The sequence below is a fragment of the Bacillus rossius genome, chromosome 1 (genome assembly GCF_032445375.1).
Source record: "Bacillus rossius redtenbacheri isolate Brsri chromosome 1, Brsri_v3, whole genome shotgun sequence".
Lineage (NCBI taxonomy): Eukaryota > Metazoa > Arthropoda > Insecta > Phasmatodea > Bacillidae > Bacillus > Bacillus rossius.
The window spans coordinates 142152579-142180454 of NC_086330.1; the positions used below are offsets into that span (position 1 = coordinate 142152579).

Here is a 27876-nt window from a genome sequence, read left to right on the forward strand (position 1 = left end):
CGTCGGCTGAGAGAAGAGTCACATTCGCACAGCCCGTTTGAGTTCGCCGCCAGAGTCAAACTTCTTACCGTTGAAGAACTTCTTCATGGGTGGAAATCAGAGGGTGCTCATTGCTCCTCCACAAGTGATGATGTATTCACTTACGCCATCTGACAAATGCTATTGGTACATGGAATCATGAGATCTTGCATTGCGCCCAACACTAATTATAATAAACAGATGTCATGAGCTGGAGAAAATGGTGTAGAGTACCTCCAAATAATAATAATAATAATAATAATAATAATGAACTATCAAATAAGATTTCTATGGTTATGTATATATAAAATTTATTTTAAGTATTAAAAATAAATATTAATATTGTTATGATTTACTGCAGGTTCGTAAAGGATAGCCCAATAAAGATTTTTATTACACACACAGTTTTATTGATGGCCACTACTTATGTCACTTACAAATAATCTTCTAAATTGCACTTAAAAATAATGTTGCTTCCCCAGTCACTCGTTTTCACACACCGCACACCTCGCTGGGCTGCACCTCTGGCGCAACTCTCGCCGCGGCACCTCTCGTGGGTCTCCGCCGCGGGACTCAGCCGCCACACTCCGCCGCCGCCGTCGCACTTCCCCTTCGCCAAGATCCACCTCGACGCCTCGCTCGGAACTTCGCTCGGAACTCTGCCGCGCCCGCGACACTATTGCCCGGAAACTCCGCCGCGGGAAAACTCCCGACTCCACTGAACGTACTCACTCCCTGCTCTGGAACCTTCGTCCAAGGACTTCGCCACTCTGCCGCACCCGCGGCACTATCGCCCCAGAAGCTCTGCTGCGGGAAGGCTCCCGCCTGAACTCTCTCTCTGAACTCCACTGACTCCTCCGGCCGGCGTCCTCTGGAATATATATAGGCCCCGGCGCAATTCCAGAACTCACGAGAGCAGCCGGGGCCAATCGCGTCATTCCGCACCGACACGACGGTAGAAATCTCTTGAAACACGTGTCGGCGGCTTGCGTAACTCCCAGCTGTCCGGTGTCAGTTACGTGTCAAAGGCAGGGCGCCGTGCGGGAAGTGGTGGGAAGGAGGGGGGAAAGCGACAATCCTTGTTATCTTTCAGGCGCGCGCTGCACATATCATATTGCGGCAGTCGCCAGCCAGCTCTGCACCTGCACGTGTCCCGGCCAATGTCACGTTCGTAACAATATACAATAAATTCCTAGTCATAGGTGCAATAAACACTAGTCTACATTAACTTAAAAAAAAAAACCACCTGTGAATATATATATATATATATATATATATATATATATATATATATATATATATATATATATAATGGTGGATGGTAATTTATGTAACTGCTTTTTTTCTCTATACAAGTGTGTAATAATTGGTTGCAGATGATGTCTGTAATTATTTACATCATACACAATACATTACATACATAAAAAATCATAGTTATATTTTAATAAGAAAATAGTAATAATAATAAATTACCAAATCAAAAAATTTCAGATAAAATCACAAAATAATTTGAGTAAATTACAAACAGTAGGTAAGAGTACAACTAATTTGAACACCAAAAATTATTTTGCACTATGGAAATGTAGTACAAAACCATTATATGTTATCTGATTCAAGATGGCAAACTTGTAGCACTCTGGCTTTTCACTTGCTTGTGAGGGGATTGGTTGTTACCTGCCACCACCACACACATTGTAAGCAAAAAGATATTGTCATTGGCACTCCATCTTTTCAAGTTTCCAAGGCAATAACTATTACAGAAACACACAAATCAGTCCACAAGGGAGCGTTCAAGTATTACGTAACACAATTTTTTGATATTTTTGACCCCCCCTCCCCCCATGTAACGCGCCGTAACGTTTTTCTGTACCCCCCTCCCCCCTAGTAAAACGTTACGTAACCTCAAGTGACCATTTTTACCTAAAGTCACAATTATGTGGCGTAACGTACCGGAATAAGTCACTAAAATACCTTTGTTATTGTTTTAATCGCTTAAATGTTATTTATTAACATTTGAAATGTCTTGTTTTTAAAAGCAAGAGCTTTATAATGTTTTTTTGTCCTAATAAATTTTTACTACTCAATCATACATTTAATTACGTCGTTTTCCTGACTTGGCCCTGTCCTTACACACTTTTTGTTTATCCGCCATTGTTCTTCTCACGCATTCTCCTATTTTAGCGTTTTACTAATAAAGCTATTAAAATCAAATAACAAATTCTATTTCTAATAATTATTTTTACTTTTGGCAATGCAATTAAAAACATAAAACTAACTGAAATAAAACATATTTGTCAAAATATAATCGTATTTAAGAATACGATCGAACGAAAACGAAAAACATTTAAAATAAAATTAGCCATAATTAAAATAAGTAGATTGTAAAAAAAAAAAACAACAATTCAATTGGAGTTTTACTGCTCCTCTGCCCATGGGCTTGCCAGCCACTCAGATTCTTTCATTACTGGCATCCGGAGAACAGACGAAGAGGGTTCCGGAACTGTTAACCCGCTGGCATCAACTTCGAGCCAATCGGCATCCTCAGACGATGTTTCACAACGACGCACAATGCAGAGAAGCTCATTTGCCCTTCTTGCAGCAAGTCGCTGTGGCCGTACTCGACTTTCATGAAGGTCTTGGGCAGTCTTGCCATGCATGAAACGATTGTGCATTTGCACACTCTTGTGGGATGTAAAATAAATCCCACAGGTTGAACATACTCGGTTCTTTAAGTCGGATTGTACCGATGGGCAAAAGAAATTGTAAGGCATCTGCTAAACCCTTCTAGAGGAGGCGACAGATCAACAGACAACCTCACAAGAAGTGGCGAAAACTTGCATGATCCTTTGTCTATCTGACTAGGTACCACGAGCTTGTTTGTGGTTTGAAGGATTGGGCAGGGAGGCGGCAGGAAAGTTTCTGGAAAGACAGATTTTAATGCACTCCTCAAGCGGGAACAGCAGGATTCATCCGCGCATTTAATAACTTGCAAGAAATATTGCGATTCACGGACGTGAGCGCTATACCACGCAATATTAGGTTCTGCTGGATCCTGCAAGCTATCTTCAGGGTTTCTATATTCCGCCGAAACATCGTAGTTGTCAATTTTCATACAGTCGGTCAAGTGCTTGGAGCACATAAACGAAAAGGGTTCTTGGGAGAACAAAATACGAACAATTCAATCGGGAATCCCCCGTAAAAAATAAACGAAAAGGGTTGCCAACTTGGGAGATTTTAATTCACTAGTTTTTTTATTAACCCTTCAGACCAATCGTCTTTCGTACCACAACATTACTGTTGTGATGAGAGAAAATCTCACACATAGAAAACCGTGTATTTTGAATATCAATACCTATATAATTTCTAATATGGCGATTGGAGTCTACGTTGACAACCGAAGTATAACGAAACCATCCGAATAGCGGTATTTTTTGTTTTAACTACTTTACTGGAGTGACGAGAAAAACTATCACAGCTGTTGATAAATAAATAAATAAATAAATATATATATATTTGCTTTACGTTTGGAGTTAAAAAAAAACATTCTCTAATCCTGTAAAGCAAGCAGAAGCAATTTTGTGAAGGTAAAAAAAAATTTAAGTTATCATGCCATTTGAAATTTAGAGGAAAAAAAAAAAGGTTTAAAAAATGCGTGAAAGAATCTGTCTCTACGCGACCGTTCTGAATGGTTTAAAAAAAAAGTGACGTAACGCGTTGGTCAAACCCCTCCCTCCCCTGTAACGCATCGTAACGTTTTACAAGACCCCCCCCCTCCCCCCCAAATTCGTTACGTAATACTTGAACGCTCCCACAACAACAAAAATGGATTGTACCAAGCATTAAAAAATTATGGAACAAGTTAGTTAGTTGAAGATCAAGTTGTCAAATAATATGTTTTGCACGGAAACAAATCAAACCCAAAGCAAACAATTGTCTTAACAAATAAAAGATTAAAAGATATATTAACGGCATGAAATTGGCATGGTCTTTATATACATATGTATATGCATACATACCCCACCAGAGAAACACGAACATTATAAAAAATGTATATGCAGAACTGAAGATACGGATATCTAAATCAAAATAACTCCAATGGTACATGAGACGGGTACATTCCAAGGATGCTATTTCAACAATGGGGTGTATTAATTCCCCCCCCCACCCCCCAATATTATTTGAACAGATTGATAATTTTTTTTAGATTAACAAATAAAAAATTAATAAAATTTAAACTGAGATGACTACAATCAGCTATTTTAATAGTGTTCATAAATTTTATTTTTTCAAACATTGATTTACTTATAAAATACAAAAGACAACCTTTTTTTAAATTTCTTTATGTTATGTGTCTGCATAAACAACCTAAAAAAAGCTTTGAAACCAAACCTCCTTACAATTCTTTGAATTAATACTCCATACTACTTTCAATTATCATCCTTCATTAATTTTAATCATTCAAATTCATAAAAGACAAAGAATTTCAAGGCTAAAACATTATTTGCAATTAAATTGTATATAGGCTGTTTACATAAAACTGTAATAAAATTTTGTTGAGTTCTATTTTAAAAATATTTAACCTATTTTGCAATATTATGAAAGAAATAAAGACATCTAGCCTCCACCATCCCTATAGCTGTGCTAGTTCAAAAGAAACTTGCATAAGCCATTTTATACATTTTATAATGTGTGTGTGTGACTATGCAATAAAACACTATCTAAAAAAAAAGCTTTCACAGTCTGGGTAATAGCAGACTGAAGCATGATATTTTCCCCTCAATTACTATCACTGGGGAAATTGCATGACTTTCCCAGGATTTGAAGCGAATTTCTTTACTAATTCCAACTTCCCTGACTTTCCCCCCAGAATGTGACAACCCTAGTAGAGAAAAATTTACTGCCATGAAACATGGTATACGGTAGAAATAATTTTTTATGCTCAGAAAATTGATCAAAATTTTTTATACAAATAACTTTACAAACATACAAGGTATCAGCGCACAATATAGAAATACCATCACAGGTTTCAAGTTTTTATTTGCCATCTAGTAAAAATCTCAAAGCATGTCCGATGAAAAATTTTCTTCATACTATTTATATTGAGTTGTTGAAAAACACCTTTCCATAAATGGAACGTAATTGCGCCTTGAACATTTGACAAATGGTTTGTCATTTTCACCAGTGAAAACTTAACTCTTTGGGCACTTGCACTTTCTGTATACCAGACTTTTTTGACACTCTTTTCCCATGCTTGTGTTAGGAGAACTCACCCAAAGCTAGCTGTAGAAAGAAGCCTTTGTTACTTCTTATGCAGTGCACCTAAGATGCCGCACTAACTGTGGTTTTAAAATCAAGCTAATATTTTGATAGTGTTTCAACGATAAGGAAACTGTGTGAAGTTGCTCACAATACACATGATACATTAAATAAATTTTATGTATTTACCTACTTATGATGTAATCATGCAAATTGAACAAACAAAACAGATATTTAGTTTTACATAAACAATTGGTTATTACGTAAAATGAAACAATCTATTTTGACAACAAACAAAACTCTTTAAATTTCATGAATTAGAGAGTTCTCAAAAATAACAACACTGCCATCTGTAGTAAGTTTTAAAAAGAGAGTATAATTCTAAATTGATAACAACCATTTTGAAACAGAAAGGTTAAAACATTAGCTTCTAATGGCTGGTTGTTCAACATAGCAAAATATTACACAAAATTAATCCTAGATAATTATGGTAATTATATCAACATGTATAAATGCAATAAAGTAACGCTCGTTTCGCCTCCAAATTCCCACTTGCTGATATTCCCACCAAGTTTGAAGATGCAGATGTTCATTAAGCATAGAAAATAATAGAAAAAATTTGTGAAAAAAAAATTTAAAAATTAGGTCTTTTACACAAAATGCAGCTCTATTGGAGTTATAACCAATGGTACTCTGACAAAGTCATAGAACACAATAAAGATCTCACCAAATCAGACACAATAGTACTATCAATTTTTCGATAGGTCTTGCCATTTAGTCTCAATGAACCCCCAAAGAAAGTTATGGACCTATTTTAAAGACGTGTCCCAATTTAGAATTGTTTTAGTGGTAAAATTTAAATTTATTAACTTTTTTAGAATTTTTTAATTAATTAAAAGCTCAACACTATAAGCTTATGATGATATTAAGTTTTCAGCTCATCTGGAAATAGGAAAGAATGTGTTGTTAAAGTTATTCCACACAACCTGTGGATTATCAATAGGTCTTTGTGAATATTAAAATTTTTGATACAAACATGAATAATAAATTATTTGTATACAATTCAACTTCTAATACTTACACTTCGAAACAACAAATATTTGTTTGCTTACAAATACCTCATGAGTTTGTCATATACAAGTGTTCACTGCTGAGATTAAGTTATTTGTGCAATATAAATACCCTTTTTTGATGTTTATTATAAAGTCCCTACACGTTGCATCGCAGGCAAGGCAACAAAACTTTCTGGCTGTGCTCGGATTACAGAAAGTGCAAATGCTACAGCCAAGCTGTCACCGAGGATAACAGCAACCGGCTAGTAATCAAGTGCCCGGAGCACAACCACGCCCCGCACACAGAGAAGATTAAGCGGAAACAGCTCATGTACCTCTGAAGCGAAGAAAAGTCTTTCTATATCAGTTCTGCACACGTAACACCGTTAGTTCAGTGAAATTTCAGCACCAAGAAGTAACCAACTTTGGTGTACTTATTGGTATGTAAAGGCAGCTTGTAGCTTAGCCAGTGTTACCATACATCCTCTTTTTGTAGCCTCGTTAACAGTCTAGGCGGGTTTTATAACCAACTAGTAACTGTCCTCATTTCTCAAAGATGTAAAAAAAAAGTGGGCAAATCTTTCAGTACTCGACAGTGATGTGTAACATCCAACTTATGTAATGAGCACATTCAGTTCTCATGTTGCAAATACACATAGTTATTCAGTCTGTCACCGAGGTGAACAGTAGTTCCCACGTGTAAGTGGTTGACACTGATGTAACAGTACCAAGTTCCTGAAAGGTACAACTTACAAACAAAGGCAGAATAGTCTCAATAAAGTTCCCAATTTTAAACAAATGTTACAGAACATGAAATGCTAACACATGAAATGCTAACACACAAAATTGGAACTACATGAAATGGAAAGCTTTTAAAATTGAAGTTAGACATGTCTCATCACCACATAGTTATCACAAAATGAACACCACATGTTACAAATAGGAAACATAATTTTTCGCCAGCCTTGTATTTAGTTTTCTGAGGTATGTTTCTGATAAATCATCCCAAGCAAAAATTTGTTAACTTTAATGTTGGGGCAATATTAATGTGAATGTATGGTGAAATAAATTTATCACCCAGCACATTCCAAGTTTATCTTTATTAAGTTACAAATTACAGAACATTACAAATAACTACGTGTGCATCCGCATTATATGTATGTTACAGATGATTACATTTATTTACGCCAAAATCAAATATTGTATTTCCAATCATTTATGTGGCTCTCATTCAGTCTCTTCAAAAAAACACACAATATTAATTTCCACTTTTTATATGCGGGTAATTTGCAACATCATTTTGTTAAGTACAGAAACAGGAATACAATAAATATTTTGTATCTTCCTTTTGTAAATTTATGGACATTTTATGGCAGATTACTCTTGCTGTGGCACTCTCTAAATCAATTTCTTCATTTTTGATCACCTCATTGTGTTGGAGGGTGATTGTGTTCAGGATTCCTGACCAGTAGCTTGGTGTCGTTTGCGTAAGTCACAACTCGACCAAGGCACTTCAACCTTCTGTACTCGCAGCATCGCCAAGAAGTCCTGCCATTTCTTCTGTGATGCAACATGTAAGCAAAATCATTGCATACTACCTGACGGTGTCCTTTGTGGTTCACCAGGATATGCACTTCTGGAAAGAAAAAAAAGGAAAAAAAAAATTATTTCTAGTACACAATGCTATGCTAATTAACAAATAATATGAAATGACAAAGGGATCCAAACTGATTGGATTACCACCAGCAACCAGAATTTTTGTCATGCCTAAAATATTTTTCAACTCAAGAACATAAAAGAGTTCCGCTTGACAAAATATGGAAAGCAAGTGCCTAATTTTCAGGTAAAGTTTGAAAATGGTACAGAGGGAATATTTCACCACCAATTCATGCATCGCCATATCCATGCATTTAACTCACGTTTCATTTCAAAGTTGTGACCTATCCCGTTGAAACTCAAATGAAATATAGAAGCAGGATTTATTTCTCAAACGCATCAAGCACCATCAGTGGTCGACGCAAGAGCAAGGGTAAGAGAGGTGGAGGAAGAAAGATTGCGAATATTTTTTTGGGGGGAAAAAATTGTGATATTTCGGTGAAAGCGGTATGTTGTTTTTGGTAATGCAGGGTGAGTTGTCACAATGCCCGGAACAAGCTACACAGGAATTGACTCACGTTGAGATTGATATTGTAACAGTTAAAACCCCTTGTTGATGATATAAGTTTTTTGAATACACAGATTCTAATTTACATATATACATACTTCCCCTAAAAACATCTCCTGTATATGCCACTGAACATTGCCACTGAGCCCCACGAGGTCAAGGATGGTTTTACTCTCTCTCTCTGTGTGTGTGTGTGTGTGTGTGTGTGTGTGTGAGAGAGAGAGAGAGAGAGAGAGAGAGAGAGAGAGAGATAGAGAAGAAGTATTTAAACATTATGAAACCATAAAAGTTACATGTAAATTAATAACACTTCTTAAGGAAATTTAAGACAGTTACTATTACATAGTGGCACACAAAAATAATATTTTGTACCACTAAATAGTAATAGATTTACAGGAATGCCAATTCAAACTCTCAATAAAAGAAAGCTGAATCTAAAAGTAAACTTTTGCCTAGAGCATAAATACTTGTTTTTGTAGAGTGAATGTAAAAAAAAATTTCATAAGAAAAGCATGCATATTGATATATTAAAAAAAAACCTACAATAACTCTTTCCTCCACTTCAGGGGTGTCACAGATGAGAGGATAGGGGGGAAATACAAACCACCAAAATAAACATAAAAAAAATCTATCACTTTGGACAAAAAATGGAAAGAATTTGAAAGAAAACTGTGAGAAAAATGGTTCTATCTTCCCCCGAAATGACATTCTGTACTCGCTTATGTCCATCTAGTATGAAAATAAATTAATCCAGTACATATTTACAATAGAACCTCTTTAAGTAGCCCCCCAAAACTTAGATCTTCGGATAACATCAACTGAATTAGACGACAAAATATGCTAAAAATAAAAAAAAAGTCTTGTACAATAATCAGTTGGTATGCATATTAACAATGCAATACAAAGAGCATATGTTTGCCTGGACTGCTCACCATGAAGTCATGAATTACACTGTGCGCCAAAACAAAAGTGGAAGGAAGATGTACATCTTGTGATTTATGGATTTCTTCTGTTAGATACGTTTCTCGTATTAATTTCTCCCAAATTCTTCGGCAAACCCGGATCTTCATAATCCCAGATTAGCTTTGGTTCCAATTGAGCAGACTTAACAAAGTTCTATTGAACAAAAAAAAAAATTAAGAGTTCACTTCAAATTAAATATCTGTTTAGGCTACGGCCACACGTGCGTGTTTTCACGCTGCTGTTACAGCGTGTTTTCACGCAGCGTGAGATCCTGAGCGACCGATGGCCACACGTGCGTGCTTTCACGCTGAAGCCTAGCGCGTGATTTCACGCAGAATGAATCCGCTACCCGGCCACATGTGAGCGTTGTATTGTGAACTGGCACCCATCTATGCTGTGCAGGCTTGATTATGAATTCACTAGCTGCCCGATCCGGCTTCGCACGGCTATACTAATGGAAAATAATTAAGCCACATCTCCCATTTACAGTAATGGTAAATAATAAAAAATTCTGTGAAAATTTATTACAATGCTGTATAATGTACCGATGGTTTCCCGACTCGTGCACGCAACATAAAACTGATGTACCCGTACTTCGCTACGGCAGTCTACAGGCAGATCACTCTTGCGCCGCTCATAATACATGCCCCTCCTTGTGGGTACGCCACTGCCGCGTGATGCCCGTTGCCATGGAGACGCAGAAGGCATGAACAATGCAAAATCTTGTTCTCATGCAGACAAAGTACCCACTGTTGTCTGGTTTTAACCACCTATGGGATCTAATTTTCGGAAAATGTCATCCTGCGTAACATAAGGAACATTACTGTGAAGTTTCAAGTCTATAAAATATATATACTTGAAAATGGGCAATTTTTGATATTTAAAGTACTTGAAAAATTTCAACGGTGATGAGGACTGCACTAACAATGAAATAGCCGTTGCCATAGAGACGAATGAAGCCGTTGCCATGGTGATTTCCTACCAAAAACGGGAAATTTTGATATATTACGCCCCCGAAACTCCCCTTGGGATCGGATTTCCGCAGAATCCGTTCTTAGTGAGAGTGTACATCACAAAATGAGTAACTATGCTAAATTTCAAGTCAAACGTGTGTATAGTTTTAGAGATCTCGTTATGAGTGAGTCAGTGAGTGGTATTTCGCTTATATATATACACACACACACACACACACACAAGTCCTTGTCAGAATGGTAACGGGAGAGGAAAATTATTGATGAAAAATGAAAATTTATTAAAAATAATAAAAATAATTCTAGTAAAATAAATAAAACAAATTAAACGCAGAGAGAGGAAAAAAAAAACAATAGTTTAGGTTTGCGATTTAAAGTGATAAAAAGTATTTAAATACTAATTGAACTCTTATGAGGGTACTGATTGCTTCGTTAATAATATAAAACGGGTGTTTTTTACTTGTATGGGAAAATTAAGAATGATAAGGCATCTAGTGCGTGGCAACAATGTTAATAGGCAATAGGAAATAAACTTCTAGCGCCTGCGGCATTGTCAACACACACTTCGTACGTGTACTGCATGTTGTATCTAACCCCCTCCAACGCATTTGATTCTAAGTTGGACTTTTAGTAAGGATCCCTAATGTTATTGATAATATAGTATAGCCTATAGCCTTCCTCGATAAATGTACTATCCAACACTGAAAGAATTTTTCAAATCGGACGAGTGGTTCCTGAGATTAGTGCGTTCAAACAAACAAACAAACTGTTCAGCTTTATAATATTAGTATAGATTAAGCAAGAACGCTGCTGTGGTTTTAAGTGCTGTGCTGTTGTTTCTTAGGCGTCGTCGTCGGCGGAAGCATTCAAGAAAATACTGGGTCCATCCCATATTGAGTGAAACATCAACGAAAGGATAATTTGTGCTCTTTCATAATAAACTAAAAGAAAATCCAGACAAGTTTTTTGAGTACTTCAGAATGTCCGTTAACTCATTTGAAATACTTTTGTCTATGGTGAAAGAAAATATATCAAAAAGTAACACAGAAATGAGAGAATGTGTTAGTGCTGAAGAATGTGCCGAAAAATGTTCATGAAATAACTAAACTATATATATATATATATATATATATATATATATATATATATATATATACACACACACACACACACACACACACACACACACACACACACATATACACGCGCGCGCGTTTTTGAGTTGACCATGGTTTTAAGGTCTTGGGGTATGAAAAGAAAAACTACATGAACATTTTCCGGAAGTCGTAACATATCGACTACAATGGGTAGTATTTCAGAACTGAACGCGGCGATAATTCCCGCACGTGTGGCCGGGCATCGACTGAAACGCTGCGTGAAATCACGCCAACGAATTGGCCGCGGTGCATTTTCTTGCGGGCGACCTTGAAGACGCGCCTATCTGTCCTCTCCCCGGCGGGAATTCACGCTGCGTCTGGCCGGTCTCATTCTCCTTGCTGCGGTTCATTTTTCTGGCGTGTTTTCACGCAGAATCTTTGCGTGAAAACACGCTCGTGTGGCCGTAGCCTTAATATTTTTAAGTGGAATTCAACTAAGTGCCACTTGCATTTCTATTAATGAAACCTAACATGATTACCAAAAAAAAGTTCATTAAGTGAATTCTATTACATTAGGTCAAATCTATTTTAAATTCCTTTAAAATAGGTGTGCTGGTTCAGATCAAAAGTATATTGAAAGTTACACCTACAATGAACAGAAATGCGTGAAGTAGCCAGTGTTTGCTCTAATGAGTGTTTGGTACATTATATTACAGAACTAACTCAGTTAGGGATTTACTGAAAGTGTCAACCAGCCAATCAAACAATTGTCAAATAAAGTAAAGCTCTTGAGTAGCCTATCTGTTAAAAAAAAAAAAAATACTGGGATGACCAAATACCTTACTATTTGGTTACAACAAAAAAATTTATCAAATACTGTAACATTGAAATCATTCAATAGTTACAGTCCGTATAAAAACATAATACAACAAAACACAACAAAATACAACATATTACATCAAACATATAAAAAAGTTAAAAACAAAATATAAAAGAAAACATGAAATAATACAAAATATAATTAAACCCACTAACATTAGAAATAATTTTTTAAATAAACATTGAAAATGTTACCAAACATTGTAAACTGAATAAAATATCTATCTTCAAACGTTTCTTAAGTTTCAAACAGCCAAAAAAAAGATTATTTTCTTTACTCTCTACCTTTCTTCATGCATGCACACACACGCACACAAACACATAAACAATAACAACAACAACAACGTACATAAACAAATGTAATAAAGATGAAGCGCAGCAGGAAGCCCCTGGTTCACATCAGCACTGAAACTTCCTGAAGGCACTCATGCAGTGCAGCCTCTGACGGATCTTGTCTGTGTGCGGGGCATGTGTGTGCTCGCGGGAAGTGATCGTGAATCCCGTGCCGCTCCCATCCGTCACGGCGCGGCTGTAGCACCTCATCTTCCTGTAGTCCACGCAGTGCCAGAACACCCTGTTGTTCTTCTGCCTCTCCATGCTGTACACGTAGTTGTTCCACACGAGCTGCAGGTTGCCCTGTCTGCTCCGCAGGTAGTGTACGCCGCCTGCGCAGAGCACACATGCGCTCTCTTACCGCTAGGAGAACACAAGTCTCATCCAGCACAGATGTCATCGCTTAGCAAACAACACTGCCCAACTCACATTTATGATGAAATTGACTTTTTGGTTCCAACGCATTTTAGTGGACCTTTTGCACCCACCGATATAATTTTTAAGAGAAAAATCCTAGTGATAGCAGCACCATCACACAAAAATGAAACTGCCTTAATACACAAAGTAGAGTTACTAACTGCAGTAGGCAGTAGCGGCCGGTGATGTTAAATTATGGGTGTTCACACACTCATACATACACACATGCTAACACATATGCACTCATAAAGAAAAAAAAAAAAAGAAGACCTCCTACATTACTGCGTTCTTGAAGCCTGTTTTGATGTCAGATTATCTGTGTTGGTGCGGCACCATAGCAGTTACTGCTTATCTTTGAGTCGTGAAAGATATATTTAGTTTATTACACAAACTCATGTCTGTGTTTGTAGCCCGAATTAACACAACGAAGCTTATTGAGCAGACTAGTTGTTTTTTAAGAGATTTTAAATTGTAATTCAAAATGGTAGATCGCTGATCAAGCCTCACATAAATAAGAAAAAATTATGTTTGATGTTCTTGATTTTTCAAATTTGTGGCTGGACTTAAGTTTATCAAAGTGTTGCACCTGAAAGCAATGTGAAGCTAAAAAATATGATTTTACAAACTTTAATACTACAAAAGTATTGCACCATTATTTATTTGTAAAAAAAATCCATTCTTCTGGTTTTCAGCTGAGCAAACTTGTGGATGATTCTATGATTAAAATCATGCATGCTATTTAATAGTTTTTTTTTCTATTGACAACACTGCTAAAGCAGTAAGTCTTTCTTCTGACATAGTGTTCCTAAATTTTTAATTGTTAACTTTTCCTTGTATAGTAAGTTTTCTGTTCGCTAAAATTGTTTGTACGGAATTCATTATGGTGATTTTTAAAAATCGTACATGTTTGCTATATGCGCCAAATAACGCAGTCACATTTTCACAATTAAAGTCTTACAACAAAGGGAAACTTTATAACATACCTCAGAAAAATGTTGTCCTGCGTAAGGCACAGAAAAATATTTTACAAACGCACACTCACACTGTTTATTATTTAAAGATATTTACGCTCGCATTGAACCACACACAACTTCTTGTTTCTACTGGACGTAAAAAACTGAAAACAAAAAGTTTGTTTGGTTAAGGGTGATAGTATTGGAGTGGACAATACTGGCATCTACCGGGTTGATTAATAAGTTATGACTTACTTCTCTGATCAGTGCTGCTGTGCGTGCTGAAATTTGGAACTCCATCAATGAGCAACGAGACGCCAGGACAATCACGAGCACACCAGAGTCGTGCACTAGTTCAGTGTTAAATGTCCCGTAGGAGGTGACGTAATTCCTTCGTGCGCATGCGCTAAAGGACCGAGGCAGGCATGCAGACAGCGCGTTTCGTGCACAGATTCATTGTGAACACTACAGCGTTGCCGTATCGCCACAATCGAAAAAATAAAAACAGACATCCGTGACAGATGCAAACAAAGCGACGAGTGTAACTCTGGTAGTTACCACTGGTGAAAGTAGATAAAAAGAACTTTTAACTCTACAAAATAAATAAATGTTCTGTAGAAAACTGGGTATGCACGTGCACCTGTGCTCTTTAATACCGGCCGCTACTGGCAGTAGGCTTCATGCTGAGGTAATAGGAGGAGTTTAGTTGGTTACCCTTGCTTTATAAAATTAAGTATTCAACTTGTTGTTTTAAAATATAAACACAAATCATTACATTAAATATACGTTATACATACTAAAAAATAAGCAGATTTTTTTACCCTACCGTAAAGTAAAGGAGGTGCGGTTAGCTAAGCGATGTTTTCCTAGTCCTGCAGCGGTTCAGTGAACAACAGTGCAACTCAGTGGTTCTCAAAGTGGGCGCCCTTGAATATTTCAAGGTGTGCCCTGTGGCATTCCATAGAAATGTGTGTCCAGTTTAAAAAATAAATATAGTTACTCTATTACACAATTTTACTATGGATAAACCACTCTTTTTGCTAACATATAATTATTATGAATTATTTGAATTACAGTACAGGTTTTGCTCAAACTATGATTTAGTTCAGTTCAGCGCTGTAGTCACTATTTAATGTTTATAAACTACCCTTGAGTTGACCAGCAGTACATATATGTGCGGCGTTAATTATTATAACATATTTCTCAGAAATTTATAAGCCTACAATTATTTGTAGTTTGAGAACCACTTGTGTAACTATATACATTTCTTGCAAGAAAGCATTTACATGGAAAAACACTACTTATATGTTATGATCCATGGTGGCTGTGATCGCTAAGGTATCACATCATGGTGGAAGACCGTGGGTTTGATTCCAACACCCATTGGTAATATGGAGAGGACAAATCATAAACTAACTCCCTCCTCCCCCCCCCCCCCTTCCAGGCACCAATGAGATTTCAAAGTGGGCCAGAGCACATAAATATTTATAGTAAGTGGCAATGAATTTCCAAAATATTTGGCTTCTGTGTGTTTGTGTGTGAAAGCAATGGCGTAAATCCTGAGTTTACGGGTAGGGAGGCCAGGGCACCCCATGGAATCAAAAAGCCCCTCTCTGAGAGAGCCCACTTGTGCTTGAAAATCTGTAACTATGAACGTAAATGATAAACGTAATTCCATGCCTCCCCCAGAATCAATAAGATTTTCGCCCCTGGTGAGAAGTACATGTATCTGAATCAAAAGCCTGCAGTAAAGTTAATTAACTTTGTCTCTGTACACTGACACAACAAAACCAATGTTAATATAAAAAAAAGTAATGTAATTTGAAAATTTCCAAAATTAAACACCAAAAGAGTAAATTATAAAAAAAATGGTATAAATTAAATTTTAAAAATTAAAAACAAAAAAAGTAAATTATGAAAAAGAGATACAGTAGAGTCTCGCTAATTCGGACCCCGCTAGTCCGGACATCCGGTTAATCCGGACCGATATAAAAAATACGTAAATGATGAATAAGAATATTGTGACAAAGGAAAATAAGAAAATATATTTGTAAGAGAGGGTCCTCTTGCCCTCAGTAGCCGGGAGTATTACCGCTAGTTTTCCGCTCATTGTCTTTTCCAAGAAGTGACTCACTCTATCTATACCTGCGAGTTGTTTTGTTTTGTCCCCTTCAGTCGATGGTTACTCGTGCTGGTGACAAGTGTTTGTGACAGTTTAATTTTATTCAGTGCGAGCATTGTATTGTGTACACTTATTAAGAGCAACGTAATGGCTACTAAACGTAAGAAAGTGACTGTAACTATGGAGCAAAAACTCCAAGCCTTATTTCGTATTGATGCGGATGAATCATTAACTAGAATCGCGCAAGATCTAGGAGTGGGAAAACAAACTGTTTCTGATTGGAAAAAAATCGGAAAGAAATTGAAGATTTTTGTGCTAAAATGGTGAGTAAGGACAGTCTGGGTAACAGAAGCACGTTAAAAAAACCCAAAAATGAAACTTTAGACGAGGCTTTGTACATTTGGTTTTGCCAACAACGTGAACAAGGCGTTCCGCTGTCGGGCGTAACATTACAAGCGTTCGCGCTCAAACTCAATGAAAAATTAAAAGGTGACCCTGCTTTTACTGCCAGTGTGGGATGGTTATCTCGTTGGAAAGATCGACACGGTATTCGTGAACTTAGTGTAAGTGGTGAAATGTTGTCAGGTGACAATAGTGCAAGTGAAGACTTTAAAGTAAAATTTGAAAAGTTTGTTAAAGATGAAAACTTAGAGCCTTGCCAAGTGTTTAACGCTGATGAAACGGGATTAAATTACAAAATGCTTCCAAAAAAAACATTAGCATCAAAATTGGATTCTGTAGCCAAAGGTCATAAGGTAAAAAAAGAAAGAGTATCTTTGCTTCCTTGTAGTAATGCTTCTGGCAACTTGAAAATTCCACTATTGGTTATAGGCAAATCGGCTAAGCCTAGGGCCCTTAAAAATCTTAATAGAAATGCTCTTCCAGCCCAGTACACTTCACAAAAATCAGCATGGATGGACAGCAAAATTTTTAAAGCTTGGTTTTTTGAAACATTTGTTCCTAAAACAAAAAAGTTTTTGAGAGACGAAAACCGCCCAGAAAAAGCTGTGTTGTTAATTGATAATGCACCATGCCACTAGAGTGAAGAAGAATTGCGAGACGGTGAAATTTTCGTAAAATTTCTGCCACCAAACGTGACTGCTTTGATACAACCAATGGATCAAGGGGTGATTGAAGCAATAAAACGGCGATATAGGAAAAAAATGATCATGTTTCTTTTAGAGCAACAAGAAGCAGACCCGTCAGCTAACTTAATGGATCATATTAAGAAAGTGACAATGAAGACTGTCATTTACTTGGTCGCAGAAGCATGGGAAGAAATTAAGCCGTCATCTCTTCAAAAAAGCTGGAAAAATTTGTGGCCAAGCATTTCACAGGAAAAACAGGGACAAGACGAAACTCAACCAACTTCAACTAGCTTTTATTTTGTACATGTTTTTCAACAGTTGGAGGGTTGTGCCAACATAGAGGAGAATGACATATCAGAATGGATTAACGATGACAACGGTATTGGTCATCAAATGTTAAGTGAAGATGAAATCGTGGAGGCATGCATTGCAAACACAGCAACTGAAATAGACAGTTCGGAAGATGACGATGGAGGTACGGAGGAATCAGCTGGCCCAACTCATGGCGAAGCGACTACAATGCTGGAGGGGTTGCTGAGTTACTTTGAGAAGCAAAGCGACACAACGTCTGCTGAGCTACTGACGTTGAGGCGCCTACGAGATCGCACGGCAAAACGACGGCAATCTTCTTTAAAACAAAAGAATATTACAGACTTTTTCGAGTAAATTAATTGTTTTTAAACTTTAATTGTTTTATACTTTTTAATTACATGTAGGTATGTACAATACATATTATTGTTTTATATATGTTACATACATATGTATATAGTTTCTTAAGTACCTTATAATAAAACGCAGTTGATTTTTAAGCATAAAGATTTTTTATTTAGCCTATAAAACTTGTTTTTGATACATTTTAAAGTTGATTACGGATGATCCGGACTTTCGGTGATCCGGACAGGGTCCGGTCCGGACAAGTCCGGATTAGTGAGACTCTACTGTATAAACTAATTTAAAAAATAAATAAAATGGTTTATAACACAACGTATAAAAATAATTATCTTTCTAAAAAAAAAGATAACCACACACACACACACACACACACACACACACACACACACACACAAACCTTTGCAAGCCTGTTGCAGATGCTTTTTCAAAAAATTTAATACTTACATAGTAACTGCTTTACTATAATATGGTATGGATGGGAAAATTGACTTCCAACTACCTATGGTTGGAAATCATTCCACAGTTATTGAAACACCATCTTGTAATTACAAACTATTTATTAACAGGATTGACTGAACTCTGAGAAGAGTTCCCCTCAAATTATTACTACAAACTACTCAAATATACCAATACTTAAAATACACATCAATGTTACTTAAAAAAAATTAAACAAGTTAAGCAGAATAAATTAGACAAAATACAGGTTCATCTCTGCTAAGTTGACACATTTAATAAGTTGATATTAACTTAAATTAACACATGATCAAATTTTTATAACACATGGACCCTTACAAAATTCCTTCAATATCGCTTATATTATGTACTACATTATACAAAGTCATGTGACATGTTTCCTACAGAAAAATTTATCAATTAAATATAATTTATTTAATATGGTATTTGATTTTTAAGTAAAATTATAACCAACTATGCTAATATGACAATTAGCAAGTACTCTGAAATTTAAGAAACAAAAAAAAAGTGTGCGAGGAGTACACACACATCAGAAGTGAAACTTATTGCTAGATATATATATACAGATAAATTATTAGTATTTTTTTTATTGAACAAGAGATAATAATTGAGAATAGAAAGGATGCGGGTATGATCTCAAATGAAAAAAATGTCTTTTTTTGCGCCCTGTACTCTTGAATCTGTTCACTGGCACTTTTTGGCAGCTCGTTTGGTGGTTTATTCCCATGTTGATAATCCCTCTTATCTACTTCTGTCTTTTTATTATTTTAGACATGGTGTTAAATCACAATCTTCAGCTGAATAAAATGAAAGAAAGAAATAAAAAAAACCACCCCAATCAACATAATTTACACTTATGATGTCTATCTCATAAATCTATAAATTCTTTTGACGTTTCAAATCACAGTTTTCACATACCAAAACTAATTACACTTATAATGGTAACCTATTTAGTATACATGTCTTTTTTAAATCTTCAATCACACTATTTGCATAAAAATGAATGATAATTATAAAGATAGTTGCACAAATCAATAACTCTTTTCCACACGAATCAATCAATTGTAGATACTTTAAATAAAATAAATATGGTAGCGTCAATCGTTAGCCGTTAAAAAACTGAGGGAGTAGGCAAACACAAGCAGAGTAACGAGAATTCCGTAGCATCACTAATGCGACATTTCTATCTCTCCCTTGCCGTCTCCCCTTCTGGCTGTTACAACTAGCATATGACATGCTACACTATGTACTTATCCCTCCCCTCCTTTGCCATCTCCTTTGCCTTTGCCTATTCGACCACTAGTGCATGGGTAGGAGTGGCATCGCCGCTGACGCACTCTCCTTCTTTACCGGTTCCCCCACCACGTACTTAAATATTCCCCTCATGCAATAGGAATTTTTGTAATGCTTGCAAATTGTAAGCAAACGCTCTTTTTTAAGTTTCACTTAAGAAAAAAAAAACCTTTTAATGTGATTTCCAGTCCACTGTTTACAAAAACACGGATTTGGGAACAAAACAGTAATTTTTTAATAGTTGGGCTTGTAATGATTCAAATGATATAAGTGCAGATACAAGTAACATTCATGATTTGGCAAAACTTGCTACTCAACAAGAAAGGATACAGTTTACAAGAAAACATGACATTCTAAAATAATTAATATTTATACATATTTTAAATGGTAACTATAGGCTGGCACAATTATTTCAACAATAACTTGACACTGAAGACCCACTTTTTATTACAACATGCTTATACCGTAACTACATACTAACTATAGGGTGTCTACCAGATCTAGTAAATGAAACTCCCTGATTTTTCCAGGTTTTCCAGGTATAAAACATAATTTTTCCAGGTTTTCTTTAACACAATTACTACATTCCATGAAACTGAAAAACTGCATAACAGTACATTGACGGGTTTCAAAGTAAGTATTTCAACTCACTTAAATTAGTAAAAAAATTACCTTCTTCCAGATGTGGTCAAAGTGACTCGATGGCAGATAAAACATACTGCTGCAAATATTTCACACACTTTGTAACGTTGCAAGAACCCTGCCCTCCTAAATAAATATTTTTTTTTGCAACTATTTTCATGAATGTAAATATTTCTTAAAAAGTCTTTCTAATGATATTTTACCATTTCTTATATATTTTAGGGTTGATATTTTTCACTTGCTATGTTTTTTAAGAAGGGATTTTGTATTTTATTAGACATTTTTAATCATTACTATTTTTTATGTAATTATTCACAAATGAGCCGTTCTACTAGATTTTTGCCTGTTTGGGCCTACTTTTTCAGGTTTTTCTCAATAAGTTGAATTTTGTCAAGTAATTTGTATTATGATTGCTGTTCTTAATTTTAATTAACGTGTTGCAATATAATTATAGATCACTGGACTGTCTGGGCTGGGGTGATGTGTAGAAAGAGAGGCATAAGAGACATGTAAGCGTGAGTGAGAAAGAAACAGTAATTCCCCTCAGAGATAGATAAAGATGGGAATTCCCCCACTGCGTGGGAACTGAGTGATAACTGCTGTCTCACGGTGTGGGAGAGAGAACGAGAATGGGAGTCCCCGATTTTGATGTGAAATTGAAAAGAGACAGATCAAGGGAAGCCACGAGTTATGTGTGTACAGGATTTTTTTATGTATTGTAATTTGTTCTGTGATTGGCTGGTGTTGGAGGGAGTGCTGGATACTGTGCTGTGATTGGCCGAAAGTTACGTCATGGTGCAATCCTTGGTCTCTCCTGAGACCAGTGTGTCGTTTTGGTTCTTCAGTCATCTACTGAACAGCAACTGAGGAGGTGGTTAGTTGAGTAGGTGGCTCACAACTTAATTATGAAGATGTAACGAGTAAATTTCACGGCTGTGGTCCGGGCGTCACCGGTTTATAATCTACCTTATTTTCGTTTATTTTGGACACAATTAGAATTTTTTGACTACAGTCGTCGGTAATCGCCCAAAACAGGACTTACCAACGTTTGTCACTGTTTCCGAGGACATTGTCCTTCGGCATTGTACCGAAAGTTGAGTGTAACTGCGGGACTTAATTTCGAACTGTTTTAATATTCAATTTTCGGCCAGTCAGTGTGTGACTCAAATTAATGAAGCTTGTTTGTGAGTAAGGAAAATACTGTTTCAACTTGTAAATGTTGTCTCAAGATGGCGGCAAATGTCTCGTGGATTCGTAAGGTATAAATAAATAATCAGTGAAAAACATTTTGTGTATGAGAGACATCATTGAAATTCAACATCGCCCATAACTAATATTCTGAGGGAAACATAACCTCACTTTTTCAGAATCCGAATATGCAAGTGTACCTTGTGAGTTACCCTTCGAAGACCAAAACATAAAATATCTGAGCTAGTCCGGTGGTCTTTGGAGTGTAACAACTTACTTTTGCAAAAACATTAGTAAAAGGAAGCTTCCATTAATTTCGCAGTGACTTAACTTTTGCGTATATTGCACTTGCTTCAGAACGAGCCAAATCCAACACTCGAGCCTTCTTCAACTGCAATGCCTTGATCTCCTCTTCAACTATTCTTTTTTCTGCCTTCTTCTTGTCTGTAGCTTCTTTTTCTTTTTGTTTTGTTTGCAGGGCTTCCTTATGCCTACAACTAGCATTTATTACATACTCTAACATGGACTTGGTGATATCAACATGCTCTACACCTCCAGAACGTTGAACAAAGTCATACACTTGTCTTTGTGCAATCAGTGTTTCTTCCTGCAAGTTTTCAGTCAGCAGATTAGAATTCACTGAAAATCCTCTTTCCAATGATGCATTTCCATGAGAAAGTACCAACATCAGCCTCACAAACTTTAGAAGGCCTGTTTTGGCAGCTACTGTAAGTGCCTTAAGAATGAGCATCCACAAGTGATCAAGGTGCCCGTCTTCTCGAGAAAAAGACAAGAACAGTGCTTCAGTATCTTGCGAGGAACATACCAACTCATAAATATGATCACCCAATGTTATCAGCTTCTTGTCCTGATAGCCACCTGATTTGAAGACCACATTCTAAACTGTACTTCACACGCTGTTTCCTCACACCCGAATTTAAAGCCACAGACGGACATAAGCAGGAAATTCCTATGGTAAGTTTGTACTTCAGGGGACTTTTGTCTTGAAGTTTTTTACCATAACCTTTAGACAAGTCCTAACATCATTTTTCAGTAACAGGACAGACTTTTCTGGTACTTTCTCTTTCTTGATGGCATGGCGTACTGCATAACCCAACTTGATATTGTTAGCAGTCAATACACTTTCCTGGTTATCTACATAGTCCATTGAAATGTTACATGAGCTTTGTATTTTTTAGAGGATGCAATTTTATTTTTGGGACATGTTTGGGGGGTCAATAGAAGCTTAACCTCAAGTTTGTGGGGTCGCCACCCTTGTCCCCCGGCCGCCATCTTGGAAAAAGGGGTGCAAACACTTTTTTCGTGATATCTCGGAAACTATGCGTCCTACAAATAATTTGTAAAGACATAATTTGTAGCAAATTGCTTTGCCTACACATATGTTTATATAACTTTTTGCCCTAAATTTAAAATTAAAGAAGTTATAAGAAAAAAAGTACAAAAATTTCTATAAAAATTTTCTTTTTTGCTCTATAACTTTTTTTTCAAACATTTTACAAAAAAATTACCTCAGACCAATCTTGTAGATAGTCTTTTGAGGAAAATTTTTCTCTATAATTTTTTTAAATTTCATTCGTTTAAAACGCTGTTACAGCGCTCCAAAGTTAATCGGGTTCGTCAATGCTCATGAGAAACCGGTCAAAACGAAATGTTTAACTTAGTTTGATGATATTTTTTTTATCATAAATATATTCTTAATAAATTTTTGTTAAATCCCTACCTACAACTTTACTTATTAATTGCTAACTCTTTTTCCAGACACCTATGAGACAGAGTCTGCAGGCGCGTTTTTTAACGTTCCGCTAAGAAAATTGAATATTTTCAAAAATCGGAAAGTTATTGGTTTTACCCAGTTTTTCGAAAATCGAGTTGTTATCAGATCTCGACGTTTTGAGACCCTAGGAAGCTTCCCTGAATGTTTTCCCTCGTTTCCCTGTATGTAACCCTCTTATAACTTTTGAACGGCTTGACCAATTGGAATGAACTAAGTGGGGTTCCAAAGAATTCTACTAAATTTAGTTTTTCTAAAAATTTGAACCGATTCGGACCAGTAGATTTTGAGAAATCTTAAAAATAAAAAAGTTGAAACACTGTTTTTTTGGAATAACTTTTTAACTGCTTAACTAATCAGCTCTAAAGCTTAAAAAACTACGTCGATCGCTGCAAACCGGGTCAAAATAGGTTAATTCGTTTGTGAGTTATCGTCGTTAAAAGAATTTGAAAAACTGATTTTTGGAATAACTTTTAAACAGCTTTACTGATCGACTCAAAAAACAAATCAACTCTTAACTTTAAAAAACAACATCAATCGCTGCTAATCCGGTCGAAAATGGTTGATTCGTTCGAGAGATATCGTCGGAAGAAAATCAAAAAAAGTGTTTTTTCGAAATTGCTTTTTTCGGGAAGTTGTACAGATTTAACAAAAATTAAAAAAAAAAATGTATTTACAATAAAAAAAAAGATCTTCAAACTAAGTTAAACATTTCGTTTTGACCGGATTCTCATGAGCATTGACGAACCCGATGAACTTTGGAGCGCTGTAACAGCGTTTTAAACGAATGAAATTAAAAAAAATTATAGAGAAAAATTTTCCTCAAAAGACGATCTACAAGATTGGTCTGAGGTAATTTTTTTGTAAAATGTTTGAAAAAAAAATTTATAGAGCAAAAAAGAGAATTTTTATAGAAATTTTCTTACTTTTTTGCTTATAACTTCTTTAATTTTAAATTTAGGGCAAAAAGTTATATAAACATATTTGTAGGCAAAGCAATTTGCTACAAATTATGTCTTTACAAATTATTTGTAGGACGCATAGTTTCCGAGATATCACGAAAAAAGTGTTTGCACCCCTTTTTCCAAGATGGCGGCCGGGGGACAAGGGTGGCGACCCCACAAACTTGAGGTTAAGCTTCTATTGACCCCCCAAACATGTCCCAAAAATAAAATTGCATCCTCTAAAAAATGCAAAGCTCATGTAACATTTCAATGGACTAACATCCAATTGAGATAATTTGTGTTTCTACCTAAAGCTCTTCAGTACCTCTGGTTTCACAAACTTTCCTGCCAAAGCTAATAAACTGTCTACCAGTGAATCTTAGAGAAAAGGTGCCATGGGTGCTTCACTTTGGAACATTGTATGAAACAATTCCAGCTCTGATGCCAAAGAGTGGAAGAATGTCAATTTTACGTCTAGAAGATTATTTTCAAGAGCACTTTTCACTACATTGAAAGAGACAGATGAAATAGAAACTTCACTAATAAATTTCTTTAGATGGGGTAATGTTTTCATGGCATGTTCAGCAACTGCAGTATTTTCTAACCATCTGATTGCACAAAATTTCCTGGGAAAAAGCTCTGATCCAGTTATTATAATGTAATCTTCCCTCCTTGCAGGTAAATGCTTAAACAAATAGTAACTGTGCCTCTAAAAACTAGCAACGTCCCATTGTGTAGCAGAAATTCATGTTTTGAAAGCACCATGGACCGTATGAAGCCCACAGCTACCAATTTCTAGCAATGATGGTGAATCTTCACGAAAAGTGTCTGTGATATGTATTTTCAAAGCTAACAAAAATGCCTAGTTTATGTTGGGGCCATCCATAGATACCTGCAGAATATTTCGAATATCAACAGAGGAGAGAGCTCCCAAAAATGCTTGCAGTAAACACTGAGATGTGGTATGCCCCAAGAACATTGATGTTAAGTAAGCTGAAACAACTTGGTCTTATTCGAGCGCGGGAAGCACATGCCACAGCACGTCACGTCAGCTTGAACCAGTTTGTATCACGTGATTTGAAGCCACTTCCGAATCCGATGGTAAACAAAAGAAAATGGACGTGGGAACTGTTCGTTATTTGCCATTCAAAAATAAAAACGGGAGGGAATATACACTTGATGCTACATCAATGAAAAATGATCAATAAACAAAAAAACATTTTGCCAACTACAACCTACCAAAAAAAAATTCCCTGATTTTTCCCTGATTATAATATTCCCTGATTTTTCCAGGTTTTCCAGGGTCAGTAGACACCCTGTAACTAGCTACAGACCAATATAGAAATTTGTACAAGAGAAGTTGTCTCAGTTACATAGTTCACTTTCCAACAAGTCTACCAGTTATTACGACTATAAACTCAAACACAAGCAGCAAGAGCATATCCAGCTCAAAAAGGAAGGAGTAGTTTCTTTCAAAGTGTTAAAATACCAAAAATTCAACCATTCAAATTATTTCCAGAAATTTATCTATATTTTATTTTGTTTTGACATTTTCCAGGGCTATACCCACTTTGGCCCGATTCACCACATCTCCTCCCTCTTCATCCAGAACCTCCTCAGCTCTATTCACGTGTGCGTGTGCAGGCATTCGAATAGTGAACCACCGGCCCAGAAGAGGGTGAAAGTGAATGCCGCCGAAAGCAGTGCGACATTGTGTACATACAGTATATCCATATAAGAATATCCCAGTTATATTTTTATAGTCTCAACTGTAAGCATTGTAGTGTGTTGGTCCAAGGTCACAATTAAAGCAACTCAAAAAGTTTTAGATACGCGCATACGCAAGTACTAATTTAAAGTTTTCTCATAGTGCCACCCACGCAAAATGGCGACTTCTGAGTAAAGAATTTTGTGTTCTGCAATTCGCTAAGAGTGAATCTATAATTTCAGTTCAACATGCGTTCCCCATTGGAATCTCTTTGTATGTGTGGTTGAATGACGAAGTCCCTGACCATTGGATTGGTCGTAATGGTAGAGACGGCAGAGCTCTTTTTCACTCGCCTCCACGTTCACCTAACATAACGCCATGCAATTTTTTTCCTTTGGGACTTTACAAAAGATCGTGTCTACATTCCGCCAGATGATCTGCCAGAGTTGAGACACAGAATTGAATAGGCTGTTACTTCCATTACTCTGGACATGTTAACTAAATGTGGGAAGAAGGGAAGAATTGGACTTTAGGTTGGATGTGTACCATACAGGCGCGTAGGAAGAAAATATTTAATGGGGGGGCAAAGGAGAGTATCATAATAAGTGGTGGATTTAACAAATGGGTGTCCGGGGGCTCTCCCCCGGTAGAAAAAAAAAGTATTCTAAGGAGCGAAATGGTGCTATTTAAGCATCCTTCGTACATAAAAATAGAATGTACTACTAGCAGAAATTTTAACTTTTTTTTATAACAAATTTACTTAAGGCTCGGCATCACAAAAAAGTGTTCACTTTTCAGTTTTCGCCTCGTAGAATTAATTTTAAAGGCAAGTTGGAAAGGTCTATACATCAATCAAATCTCAAGTAAGGCTCCAAATTTTTGAAAATATACTATTCAGTATTAATTATATTTTTTTATTGAAGGAAGTACTAGAAAGTATTTAGATAGTATTCAGAAAGGTAAAAATAATATTTTTTTTTTAGCATTTAAAATTTTAAAGTTAAAAAATAATAATAATTTTCGAAAAATGCAGTTCAATTTTTAAAAAAATAAAAAATATTTAGATGGAAAAATACTTTTTGCAATAACAATCATATAATTTTATTCAGGAAAGTCTAAAATTTATTTTGACATTAAAAATGAACCAAAAACTTTTTTAAATTTTTTATTTTTACTGTCAGACTTAATAAATCAAGGTCAATACAGGAAAGGTCTATACATCAACTAAATCTGTATTAAGGCTCCAAAGTTTTGAAAATTTACTATTCGTTATATTTTTTATTGAAAGGAGTACTAGAAAGTATTTACATTGTATGTATTCAGAAAGGTCAAAATAATTTTTTTAGCATTTCAAATTAAAAAAGTCACAAAAATTAATTTTTCGAAAAATGCAGTTCAACTTCAAAAAAATAAAAAATTAAAGATGGAAAAAAGCTTTTCGCAATAACACTCATATCATTTTATTCAGGAAAGTCGAAATTTTATCTTGGTATTAAAAATTAAAAAAGTCAATATTTTAATTTTTTACTGTCAGACTCCCCTTAAGAATAAGTTTATAATGTGAACCCTACAGAATAGGCGAGTGAAGATGCTTATAAATAACTGCAAATCTGCTTGATAAATTCTTGTTCAATGATTTGTAGATTCAAAGAAAATTTTTTACTACTCGATGGAATAATCACGAGCGACGAGCGGAAAAAAATAATGTACCGACATACTAAACTTTAATGTTATATATGTTATATATGGTTTTCGGGATCATGTAAAAATTCGTCTCAGTCAAAACTGCTCAAAAGTAATACCAAAGTTAAAAGAATCCAACTCTTCTTTAGGATCTTTGTCTTCACAGA

At 35.9% G+C, this 27876-nt stretch overlaps 1 protein-coding gene across 10 annotated transcripts in view; it reads right to left on the reverse strand.

The window, feature by feature from the left end:
- The window catches only part of LOC134546235 (protein bric-a-brac 1-like), a 284962-nt gene that overhangs the window by 36025 nt on the left and 221061 nt on the right, over nucleotides 1-27876 (reverse strand). The window contains exons 6-7 of one of the 10 annotated variants that reach the window (XR_010079114.1): nucleotides 12750-13065; nucleotides 7898-7962 (exon numbers count right to left, since the gene is read on the reverse strand). The exons of 8 other annotated variants lie outside the window; for them this stretch is intronic. Coding sequence is in view for 1 of the 2 variants with exons in the window: in XM_063388908.1 (XP_063244978.1) it covers nucleotides 7754-7962 (209 nt within the window). In the remaining variant the exon portion in view is untranslated. Of the gene's footprint in view, nucleotides 1-5683; nucleotides 7963-12749; nucleotides 13066-27876 lie in introns of those variants that run through there. One more of the 10 variants, XM_063388908.1, reaches the window with a different exon arrangement.